General features: G+C 59.1%; 1 protein-coding gene across 11 annotated transcripts in view; it reads left to right on the top strand.

Annotated features, from left to right (window-relative positions):
- SRCIN1 (SRC kinase signaling inhibitor 1) overlaps positions 1-12,129 on the top strand; it is a 75,533-nt gene that overhangs the window by 31,472 nt on the left and 31,932 nt on the right. For 8 of the 11 annotated variants that reach the window (XM_063718171.1, XM_054546318.2, XM_054546316.2 and 5 more), the window contains 5 exons: positions 5,224-5,247; positions 9,099-9,294; positions 9,891-10,089; positions 10,514-10,607; positions 11,105-11,970. In XM_063718171.1, the coding sequence (XP_063574241.1) occupies positions 5,224-5,247; positions 9,099-9,294; positions 9,891-10,089; positions 10,514-10,607; positions 11,105-11,970 (1,379 nt within the window). Of the gene's footprint in view, positions 1-676; positions 795-5,223; positions 5,248-9,098; positions 9,295-9,890; positions 10,090-10,513; positions 10,608-11,104; positions 11,971-12,129 lie in introns of those variants that run through there. The other 3 variants (XM_063718172.1, XM_063718169.1, XM_063718173.1) reach the window with 2 other exon arrangements.

Genomic DNA, 12,129 nt, shown 5'->3' with positions numbered 1-12,129 from the left:
AGGATCTTGTCATCACTTGATACTTATCACACTCCCTGCCCCTAAGGCTTTGTCTGAGGTTCCCTTTTGTTAAGTGCAGGCCCAGAGACTTTGGAAAGGCCAGAGCCACACAGCAGGGCAGGATCAGAGGCCATCTAGGAAACTTAGGCATCCTAGGCCTCCCAAACTTGGCTAAGGATTAAGTCACGGGAGAGTTAAAGGCCAAAGGTGCACAGCGAAGACCCCGGTGGGGAGAGGCTGTGGGCTCTGAAGGTTGAGCAGGAGGCAGAACACTTTCCCCTCCCTGACCCTCCACCAGGCGGGACCTTTAGGGATGGGGGCAGTGAAGAGGATCCTGGGAGGGGACGAGAGGTTGGACTCCAAGCCACAGCCCCTCCCCCGGCTTCCACCAGGCTGTCTAACCTCCCTCCCTCCTGCTGCAACCCGAGTCCCGGGCGCCGGGCCGGCGTATCGGGTGACCGCGGCGACGCAGCCACCAGTCTCCGCCGCTCCTCTGCGGGGCTGCGCCGGCGGGGCCGCGCCGAGGGAGGGGGCCGCGAGAGGGGATGTGCACGGCGGCGCGCCGCGCCGCGCCAGGTGGAGTCGCGGTTACCGGGGCGACCGGGGCCCGGGCCGGCACGGCGGCGGCCGCGGCGGCTCTCGCATTGCAGCAAAGGGCACCGGCGGCGGCGACCGCGGCTGCGGAGGCGGCCGGGGGAGAGAAGAGCCCGGGCGGGTGGGAGTAGGGGCCCTCCCTCCCCAGCCGGACGCAGGACCTGGGGCTGGTGACCCCGCACGTACACCTGTGGCCTCAGGTAAGGGGGAGCGACTGTGGGGGCCGGGATCGCCGCCTCGGGTTGGGCGGGGGGCGGGGACACGGAGATGGGGGCCCGCTCCGCGGCACCAAGAGCCATCCAGGGGTGGGGGACTTCCAGGCCATTGCAGGTTCCCGATCCCTGAGAAACGCCTCCTCCCCTCCCCCACCGCATTAGGTGCCTTCGGCGTGGGCCGGCCCCCACTCCAAAATCAGGCTGGCGCCCCCTCCCCCAACGTCGGAAAGTCATGACCTTCCCGGGGTGCGCCCTCTCCCCCAGCGTCCCACAGCACCCCCCCACCCACCCACACACACACTCTGCATTGGGAAGGAGATGAGGGTGTCATCCACACATCTGGAAGAGAGGGTCATGTATGTACATCGCGGGGGGGCAGACGCCCGAGGAGGGGCGAGTGGCTTAGCCCCAGCCCGGGGGACGAGTGTTTACGCTGACTCGTGTTCATGGGAGTTGAGAGGTGGGTGTGTGCACCGGTGCAGCAGAGCCAGGGGATTCAGGAGCCGGTGCGGACCCGTGGGTTGCCCTCCCTCCTTGGAAGATGCGTGGTCCGGGCTTGAGGTCAAGGAGGGGTCATTCGCTCACTGAACCTGCTGGGGATGCCTGCCCAGGGGAGGAAAAAGACCTCAGCTGGCTGGGCCAAGCCTCCCCAGGGGCCTTAGCCCCTCCCCTCCCAGGGCATGAGGGCTGAGGGGGGAAAGACCAGCAGCAGGGGAAGTAGGAACCCCGCTACCAGTGGCTAGGATGGAGGAGAGAGGAAGGGAGTTAACTCCTTAGCTCCCAGAGGGAAGAAGCTGTTTCCTCTTCTCACCAGGAGTTTGAGGACTCCCTGGCCTGGCTTCCTTGGGCCTTGAGAGACACTCCCTTTCCCTGTTTCTCAGAGCGTGGTCCCTAGGGTTCTATGCTTCCATCTTACCTTTTTAGAACACCTCTCATTTTACCCCAGCTCCTTTAAGATTCTTCCCCACAAGTGGTTGCCCCTGCCGGGGTCTCCCTTACTCACCCCTTTCTTTATTTCCCCCTTTCACTGTCTTTTGGGAAGGTGAGACCCCCTCCCTGACTATGGGGGAGGGAGACAGCTTTGGCACTGGAAGATTTGGCTTGGGGTGGACAGCCAGACCTCTCCTGGCCCTTCCTGCCCTCTGCCCTCCTAACTGGGGGGTTTCTGGTGTTGGGAAATTCCCAGGGAAAAGGCCCAGAAGGCTGAGCAGTGCTGGGTGCCAGGAGATGGAGGGAGTGGTGCCAGACCAGAGTATTCAGAGATCCCATCCTCCACCCATGGCTCGGTCCTATTTTATTGACATTCATTCATTGTCACATACTTGCTGAGTGCCTGCTATCCACCAGGTACTGTACTGGGCACAGCAGGAGGAACAGACACCCTGGAAAGGGGTGAGGAGGTACAGGGTGCTGGAAGTTGGAAGGAGAGTGACTGGGAATGTCCCACCTTAGAGAACACTAGAGGAGCCCTTTGCTCTCAGTCAGCCTAGTCTGTCCCATGGGTTAAAATCCTGGAAAGAGACAGCGAAGGGGATGGACCATATCCCCAGAGGCCTCCCCCACCACAGTTTCTCTCGCCAGAGACACTGAGTTGCCAAGAGACTGTGTCTCGTTCCTGATGGGGTCAACATGAAAGAGGACCGTTCTTCCCACTTTCCAGAGGGAGGACAGAGGATGGAGGGGCAGGATTCACTCATGTGCTCTATAGATCAGAGCCTGAAGTTCCAGATTTTGATCTCAACATCTCTGATGCATCCAAGTGACCAGCACAAGCGCAGCCCCTCTTCCATCTTTATCCTTTGAGGGGCTTGGCTGGCCTTTCCTATGGCACTGATGCCACCCAGTCCTCTCCCTTGGCTGCTGCTAGTGATACGTCCCTTCCAGGTGACTGCCCCATGGATGTGCACAGCCTTGGGACCCTGGGGCAGGCCCATGTGGAGGCCATAGCCAGTGTGGTTGTGGCCAGGCCCTGTCCTTATCTCCCTCCCAGGACCACGAGGTGGGCCTCAGTCATCCAAACAAGGTACCCTGAGTCTGATGTGTTGACATTGGTGGCAGGATGGGGGACAGGACATCTTCTATCTCTTTTGCATCAGAGGTCACCTCCCTGACTTATGATATCTGGGACATGATAGGCATGGGACAGTGGCACCCTGACCTGGGGATTTCTCTTTGTACGTGGGTGGCTCTGAGGCCGTGTGTGTGCATGTGTGTGTTTCAATAGCTGGGGTGTGTGTCTCTCACTGTGAGTGGGCACCCGTGTCTCTGTTTCTGTGACTGTGGTGTTTTGAGGGTGAGTGTGAATGCCATCAGCGCCTCTTGTCCTCTGGCTGTGGTGCTTGTGAGTGTGTGTAAGCGAGGCAGGGGTCTGGCGGGAGCAGAACACATTTGTGTATGAGTGGGGGCGGTCTATGTGTGAATGTCTCTGTCTCTGAGTTTCTGTTTGTTTCCGGGGCTGTTTCTGACTGGGGAGCCCCTCTCTTAGTAGGGGTGTGTGTGTATTGCTCTGGGTGTGTCTGTGGAGATGTCCTTATCAGAGGATGTGTCTGAGAGTCTGTGCTCAGCTGTGCGTGAGCCTATGTGTTGCGGGGAGCTGTGGGTGGCCCATGTGTGCGCCGCCCGTGCCTGGTGTCATGGTAGTGGTGGATAAGGGACTCGAGGCCTTCTCTGCAGAGCAGTCCATCACCGCCGGGTCTGCAGACGTGATTGTCCTCATAAACCTTCCGGTGCCCTCTGCCTGCCCCCACGTGTCCACTCCCTCTGCTACCCCTCCCATTCCCCAGGCCACAGTCAGCTGCCGCTGGAGCCTGTTACTTGGTCCCTGGTCTCCCCTACCCTCAGTACCTGTGGGCATCCCCTAGCACCACTGGGGGTGGCCTCAGTCCATAGATGATTCCAAGCATTGGCTGGGACACAGACTTTGTTGTCCTCTTCTACTGCCTGGTATGTGACTATTTTTTGTGGTTGTTGTTGTTTGTTTGTTTGTTTTCTAGAGTGAATGCTGGGGGAAGGATGGGGATGGTGGCTTAGGAGGGGGTGGTCCTGGCAAATGACCCTCTTGGTCCCAGGCCCAGCCCAGTGTCACCCCCACCCCAAAGGTCTGCCTTAGGTAAAGCCTCCAGCTGGAGTGCCCCTCGACTCAGCCCCTTCCAACTCCTCCCCGCCAGGAAAGCATTCAGGTGGCCCAGGACACCCTGGCATGGTGTTCTTTCCCCCAGGGGCGCCTTCGATGTCCCTCTCCTCTGCCAGTGGCTCTAAGGCCTGGGGATCTTGTCTGCTCGTGCCAGGCACCCCGGGGCCAGGCCATCTGCTGCCTCTGTCTCCCTGCTGAGGCTGGCACCGGTCAGCAGGGTGCCTTGGCTTTGCCAAGAACCAACCCGGCCCCAGGGCAGCTCTTTCCTTGTACTAAGCCATCTGGAAGGGCCTTCTGGTCTCTAGGGAAGGAAGGGTGACCCTGGGTTACTGCAAATGAGGAGGACTCTCTGGCTTCCCATTCTAGGGATGCTAAGAGGGATGCGAGGAGCCCTCCTCAATCAGCCAGCCAGCCACAGTCCCCAGTCTCCCCAACTCCCTTCACTGCCCCCAGTTCCCCAGCCATTGATTGCCCAGTGAGTGAGGTTCCTGGCATCTGGCCACTCTGCTCTGTAAACTAGATCCACCACGCTGCATAGGCCTCTCTCTCTTGGCCTTGGGCCCCAGCCCCCCTCCTCCGACCCCTGCCCCATCCATCCTGATCCACCCATCCACCCCTGCCCCGGAGTCTAGTTCTGATCCTACTCTGCTCCGTTCAGACACTTCCTGCTTGTCCACCCAGTTAAGTCTAAATACGTTCTCTCAGCAGTTATGGCCACTCATCATCTGGCCTCAGTCTCCCACTCCCCACCCTTTGCAGCGTAATCTACTACTTTCCCAGCTGCGCCCCAGCCAACGTGGACTAGTGACTTGCCTCAACCCCCCTCCACTTGTCTGCCCCTGGGCACTTACCCTTTGCCCAGCAGGCCTTTCCTTCCAGTCTCCAGCTGCTCGTTTTTCCAGACCCACCTCAAATGCCACCTCTTCCAAGCACTGTTCCCTGGCCTGCCATTTCTCTGACCCCACAGCTCAGCTTTGTCGCGGCCTCTCTTGTGACTAACTCATGGGTTCACTCTATCACCATCCTCTGTGCCTTTTCCCACCAGTAACTCTGCGAGGAGTCGCTGTAGCGCCTGCTCAGGGCCATCCTGGGTACACCATAGTGTTCCAGGTCTCAGTAGAGAATTGATGTACCAGGCATGACTTCCTTCCTGCTCCTGGGAGGGTGGAGGGCCCTTGTCCTAGTGATGAGTGCTGAGTTCCAAGGGTCTCTAACCTGCCCCTGCCCCTGTTTTCCCCTCCCCGGCCCCCTCATAACCATCTCTTCTCTTATTTCCATCAGCAGCCAAACTACTGGAGTTTCAAGGTCAGTGTGTGATGCCTCTGCTCCCATGACAACTGCATGTGCTCTCCCTCCCCTGCCCCTGCCTCTCCCTTGCACAGGCTTTGCACCGGGGTGCGCGTCTGCACGGGCACCTTCTGGTATGGGCAGTGGGCCTTGGGGCTGCAGGCTGTGGCTGCTGCTTTGGGAGAGTCTGGGTTCGCCTGTCAGGGGCTTGTGGATGGAGTGGGAATTTGGGCCACCCCTGCTGGGGATCTGGGCTAGCGATGCTCAGTCCCCAGGCATCCCCAGCCCCTGAGGGGCATTTTGGAATGACATACATTTTCCCCAGCCTGGAGAGACTGCTGGCTCTGAGTTAAGGACCTAGACCCTTGTTGTGGGCCCTCTTCTTTGAATTCATATCTCACCTCCCAGGGAGGCCCCATGACTGTGATGGGTCCCCCTTCCTTTTCTTACTCTCCACCATGGGGGCTGGTCCGTGCTAAGCAAGAGACTCATGGTCCTACACCCTCAAGCCTGTTGTCTAAGTGGAGGGCTAAGCTGAGGGATAGGTGCCTTCCTGCCTCCTCCTGAGCTCTGGCCTTTCCAGAGCTGAGAGAGCTGTCTGCCGCTCCCAGGGTATCCTGCTGACCCCTGGGAGAGCACCCTCAGGCACCTGCTTGCCTCCTGGAGTCTCTGGCCTCCCAAGTCCCAGGCATCATGACAGGGGGTGGGAGGCATCCCACCCAGACTCCCCAGGTGTCTTATTTGCATGCATTCTTCCTAGCACTGCAAGAAGTCCTTGAATCAGAGAATCATGGAGTCAAAGTCACAGTGTCAAGCATAGCCTCTTTGGAGGAGGCAATTGAGGGTAGTGGTTAAGCGCATGGACCCAAGAGCCAGGCTGCATAGTGGTGAATTCCATACAGTCCGCTGCTAACTAGCTTGGTGACCTGGGGCAAGTCACATATCCTCTTAGCCTTGGTTTCTCCTCTGTAGAGTAGAACGACAATGTCTGCATCATAGAATTGTTGTAAAGATAGGAAAAAAAGGCCGGATGTGCTGGCTCATGCCTGTAATCCCAGCACTTTCGGAGGCCGAGGCATATGGAACGCTTGAGCCCAGGAGTTCGAGACCAGCCTGGGCAATGTAGTGAGAACTTGTTGGCTAAAGAGGGAGGCTGAGGTGGGAGGATCACTTGAGTATGGGAGATTGAGGCTGCAGTGAGCTATGTTTGCGCCTCTGCGCTCCAGCCTGGGTGACAGAGCGAGGCCCTATCTCAGAAAAAAAAGAAGAAAGAGAGAGAGAGAGAGAAAGAAAGAAGGAAAGAAAGAAGGAAGGAAGGAAGGAAAAAAACAAAACAAAACAAAACAAAACACGAGGGGATGCATGTTCCAGGCAGTGCCTGGCTCCCGATGAGCCTTACATGGTAGCTGACCTCATTAGCTACTAAATCATAGACTCTGCCTTGATTCTCAAACCTAGAAATCAGAATCGCCTTAGGAACTTGTCAAAAATCTCGAACCCCAGGCTCCAATCCCCAGAGATTCCGGTTCAGTGAATATGGGGTCCTGGAAAGGGTATTTTTAAAAACTCCCAAGTGATTCTTCCCTAGTCTATGGACAACCTCTGGGAATCTCAGATCCATGAGCTGCTCCCTGGAACACTCTGGTAATAGGCGCTCTCTACCTCCCATGGTGGTCCCTCTCCTATCTTGGGAGAGCTCTGCTTGAATCACGTTTTGTTCTTCTGCCATCTCCCTTATGGTGGGGAAGTCCTTCTGGATGTTTCACTTTCCTCTGCCCTATTGTCTCAGCCCAAGCACGGAGAGAAGTGCCAGCAGGTTTTCCCTCCTCTCGAGAGGGTTTTCTGTACAGGCTGTGAGAATGGAAAGGTACCCATTGGGCTAGGAAGTGGTGGAACAGGGAACGTGGGCATCTCTTCTCCCAGGGTTTCTGCCTTCTTGGCAGGCAGCAACCCCCAGGATCCCTGCCCTGCCTCCCTTCATTTGGACCCCTGTTCCACCTCCTTACTGGCATCTCACTGGTGTCCCCCCTGGCACCATGGCCACCCCCTACTCTTCATCGTTGCTGGCTGCCTCATGCTGCCTGAATTCTGTAGCCCTCATCCACACTAGCCTGGCAACCACTGACCTTTTAGTTGCCAGGCAACCCCATGACCACCAGACCAGACCTGGTTCCCCACACTGCCGCAGAGCTCCCCACCCTTCAGCTGGGATGAAGGTGAGACAGGGGGTGTGGGCTGGCACTGGTGGTCAGCCTAGAGCTGAGCCATAGCCCTCTCGGTCACAAGCACAAGCGGCCCCTCCCTACTGCCCCTGGCCCATTTCTATGCTGCCTTCCTCCTGCCAAGACCCACACCCACCCAGTGGTCAAGGCATTGTGCTTGAGAGGGGAAGCTCCCTGATGTCCCCACATCTGATCTATTATGGTCCCCAAACCCTCAAGGCCACCTTGGGGACAGCTGGGCATACTGTCCATCAGAAGAAGATGCTCTCCCTTTAAGAGTGCTAATCCAATTGGAACGTTAAATTGAATTAATATGAAGATGGAGATTAATTAGGGGTAAATCAGGAATTGGGGAGAGAGGGAGCTGAAGAGGAGAATAAATGATTCCTTTTTAGAGATATTTTACTGTTGTCTTTTTTTAAATTATAAAAGGAATCTATTCACACAGTTTTGTAGAGAAATCTATAAAGTGAAAAAAGAAAACTGTCTACCCTGAGATAACCAGTGTTAATGGTTTTGAGTGATTTGTTGTTAAAAATAGACAATTTGTTTTACAAAAAAAAAATTGGGCAACATGATTATTTCTTGACAGTATATGTATATGTAATACATATATGTATATAATACACATAACATGGAATGATGTAGATCGGATTCATTATCTCACTCCTTGTACCAGCTTCTGTACAACAACCAGATTTCTTGCCCAGGGACTAGGGCAGAATGTCAGGGGCTGTGGCCCTGAGTGACATCCCCAGGTTTCAGCCAAAAGTAGGCTTTTAAGTATGGTTGGAATCATCCTGACTCCCCCTCCCCCACAGAGAGAGCCATCAAGCTGTCCTGTGACATCCTTCCCTACCCCCAGCCAGATATCAGCCTCAGCTACAGCTTCAGAGAAGTGGCTGCCATCACTCAGAGGCTCCTGGGGGAGGCTGGCTGGCTGTGTGGCAGCATGTGCCTTGCAAGGAGGGGCTGAGGCCTGGCACATGTGTCATGTGCGCATGTGTGTCACATCAGACTTAACATGTGCATTGTGGGCACTGGGCAGGTCGTCTCAAATCCAGGTCCAGCTGGCTTTGAGGAGTTTGGGATAGTTTTCTCAGTCACCCTAAATCAGGCACATTCCCTGTGTCCAGCTCTGTCAGGGTCCGCATCCCCTCAAAGCTGGGATCATGGGGTCCCAGCTCTCTTTGCTTTCTCCCTGGGCCCTGCTTCCCGCCCCCACCCCCACCCCCACCCTCTGAACTCCATGAAGAATAAATTCTCCGCTCACAAACCTGCCACTTAATTAACGTCTGGAACTAATGCCCCAATTTGCTCCACGATTCTGCTGCTCACCTCGGTGACAAATTTGTGTTGTTGTTCTTCGGAAGCCTGAAATAGCAGCCGTGCCCATGGCTCCCGCTCACATGGCCTCTTGTCTGGCTTCCCAGGGTGCCTGGGTCCTTTGCCCATTCCTTACCCGCCCGGTGTCCCAGGGAGGCCAAGGCCAGGAGAGACTGGGGAACTCTTGTGGCCATGCCAGGAGTCTGTGATCTGTGTGGGTGTCGCTGGCTGGCAGGACCTTCCCAGGCTTGGATATGGGCAGTGACAAGCAAAGGGGGGGTGCTCATCCTTGGTTCCTCTCACCCTGCCCGGCCCCTGCAGACCCGCAGCTCACGCCACACTCAGGGAGCCCAGCCCGGGCTGGCAGACCAAGCGGCAAAGCTGTCGTACGCCTCGGCCGAGTCGCTGGAGACCATGTCGGAGGCCGAGCTGCCCCTGGGCTTCAGCAGGATGAACCGCTTCCGACAGAGCCTGCCTCTCTCCCGCTCGGCCAGCCAGACCAAGCTGCGCTCCCCAGGTACTGCCCGCCCAGTCCACCCTCCCTCCCGGCACAGGCTCCTCCCTCTGCTCTACACTCCCTGGAGCCCCCTCCTCCCCTACAGCACGCCAGCTCGCCTCAAGCTCTGCTCTCTTTCCCACAGCCCCTTCTCCCCAAGCAACCCCAGCTCTCTCCATCTCTCTCTCGCCCTCAGCATCCCCACCCGACCCCTTTTCCTCCAAGCCTCCTCTCTCCCTCCTGCTTCCTTTTCTGTCCCTTTCTTTCATCCCTCCCTTCTCTCCCATCTCCCTTCTCTAACTCTCTCCAACCTCTGTCTCCCTCAGCTCACTTCCCCTCAGTTTCCGCCCCACCTGCTCTGCCCCCACTTCCATTTCCTTGTCCAAGTTCCTCCAACTGCCTGGAGTCCAGTGGGTACCTTGAGAGGCTGGAGACCCGGCCTGGCGCCCCCGCCGGCAGCATGAGAGGTGCCTGGGTGCACCTGCACTCGGGGGCGGCGTCTAGCCTCAGACCCTGCCGCTGCGGGGCTGGCGCAGCTCCGGAAAGCTCCCTGCGCTCTCCTGGAGGGCGGCGTGGAGACGGCAGCAGTGACAGCGAAGGCGGCGTCTCCTTCGCAGGGGTGCTGTTCCTGCAGTTCGGGGAGGAGACTCGGCGCGTGCACATCACGCACGAGGTCAGCAGCCTGGACACGCTGCACGCACTCATCGCGCACATGTTCCCGCAGAAGCTCACCATGGGCATGCTTAAGTCGCCCAATACCGCCATCCTCATCAAAGACGAGGCTCGCAACGTCTTCTACGAGCTGGAGGACGTCCGGTGGGCGTGGACCGGGGGGGATGCGGGTGGGCTTCGCCACGCTCCTCCTCTGCAGGGTGCTGGACCCCGCCAGCCCTTCCCCAGCTCCTTCCTGACCCGACCTCAGCCTTTCCCCTCCCCTCCCAGAGCCCTACCGCCCCGCCCCCTTCCTCGGCCATCTCTGCCCCACCCCCTCTCTAAATCGTCCACCCCTGCTGGTTCCCTTTGCTTTGAGCTAACTTGAAAATGGCGCCTGAGGCCAGGAAGAGGCCGGGGTGGAGGCTGCTGGACGTGTGTGCAGGCAGCCTGAGCGAAGGATTTAGGAAAGAGTTGAGGCTCCCAGTGCCTCTGGCCACCCCTCTTCTCTAGGCCTGGAGTACCCACCCCTTCTCATTGTGCACAGCTGGGGGATGGGTGGTGACCCCCGTCCCCCCGCCTCTCCCAGGGACATCCAGGACCGCAGTATTATCAAGATCTACAGAAAGGAGCCCCTCTACGCTGCCTTCCCTGGCTCACATCTCACCAACGGGGACCTCCGGGTATGGCTGGGCATGCCCAGGGTATTGGGGAGGCTGGGCACATGGTGTCCAGGGGAGCAGGGTCTGGGCAGTTGTCATCCGGAACCAGGGCCAGCTTTGGAGAAGACAGCATAGGGGCTGAGGGGTTAGGGAAGAGCCCCTGCCCACCTGCCACTTTCCCCTCCATTCCGGGCCTGTCCACTCGGGATTTTGCTAACTTGTCTCCAAATATTCTAAGCCCTCTCTCAGGAGCCGGAGCCACCCCTTCCCCTTCTACTTCCCACCCCTCACGGTAGCTGAGCTGAGGGTTACCCCTCTGGTGCCTTTTCATCAGCCACCTTTTCCTCCATGCTAGGAACCCTGATAGGAAAGGGGCCTTAGACGCAGCAGGATGGAGGGAGGGCAGAGAGCAGAAGGGACTTCCTAAGCGTCAGGGAGGAGATGCTGGCTCCTCAAGCAAGGGACAGGGGTGTCCTTGGTGACCAGCCCCTTGGGGTTCCGGGCTGTCTTCTGCGCAGAGAGAGATGGTGTACGCATCGCGGGAGTCGTCGCCCACGCGGCGTCTCAACAACCTGTCGCCAGCGCCGCACCTGGCGTCCGGCTCGCCGCCGCCCGGGCTGCCGTCGGGGCTGCCATCGGGGCTGCAGTCCGGTTCGCCGTCGCGCTCGCGCCTATCGTACGCCGGGGGGCGCCCGCCCTCGTACGCCGGCAGCCCGGTGCACCACGCGGCCGAGAGGCTGGGAGGCGCCCCGGCCGCCCAGGGCGTCAGCCCCAGCCCCAGCGCCATCCTGGAGCGGCGCGACGTGAAGCCGGACGAGGACCTGGCGAGCAAGGCGGGCGGCATGGTGCTGGTGAAAGGCGAGGGCCTCTATGCTGACCCCTACGGGCTGCTGCACGAGGGCCGTCTGAGCCTGGCCGCGGCCGCCGGCGACCCGTTCGCCTACCCGGGCGCCGGCGGCCTCTACAAGCGCGGCTCGGTGCGCTCGCTCAGCACCTACTCCGCCGCCGCGCTGCAGTCCGATCTGGAGGACTCCCTGTACAAGGCGGCGGGCGGCGGCGGCCCGCTGTACGGCGACGGCTACGGCTTCCGCCTGCCGCCTTCGTCACCGCAGAAGCTGGCCGACGTGGCAGCGCCCCCCGGAGGTCCCCCGCCGCCGCACAGCCCCTACTCGGGGCCGCCCAGCCGCGGCTCGCCAGTGCGCCAGTCCTTCCGCAAGGACTCGGGCTCCTCATCCGTCTTTGCCGAGAGTCCTGGAGGGAAGACCCGCAGCGCGGGGAGCGCCTCGACGGCCGGAGCTCCCCCTTCGGAGCTCTTCCCTGGGCCTGGGGAACGCTCGCTGGTTGGGTTCGGGCCGCCAGTGCCAGCCAAGGACACGGAGACCAGGTGAGGGACGTTAACCAGGCCTCAGGGACTGGGGGTGAGGGGTGCGCTGCGGAGAGGGTTCACGGCAGAGTCCATGGCAGGTGTGTGTCCTGGACTGAGATCCTGGAGTCCTTTGGAGACCTTCAGTAGTCTTGAAGGGTCGCCAGAGAGCATCTTGGA

The sequence above is a fragment of the Pongo abelii genome, chromosome 19, assembly GCF_028885655.2.
Source record: "Pongo abelii isolate AG06213 chromosome 19, NHGRI_mPonAbe1-v2.0_pri, whole genome shotgun sequence".
Classification (NCBI taxonomy): domain Eukaryota; kingdom Metazoa; phylum Chordata; class Mammalia; order Primates; family Hominidae; genus Pongo; species Pongo abelii.
The sequence above is the reverse complement of the archived record's forward strand: the minus strand, read 5'-3'. Positions and strand labels throughout refer to the sequence as shown.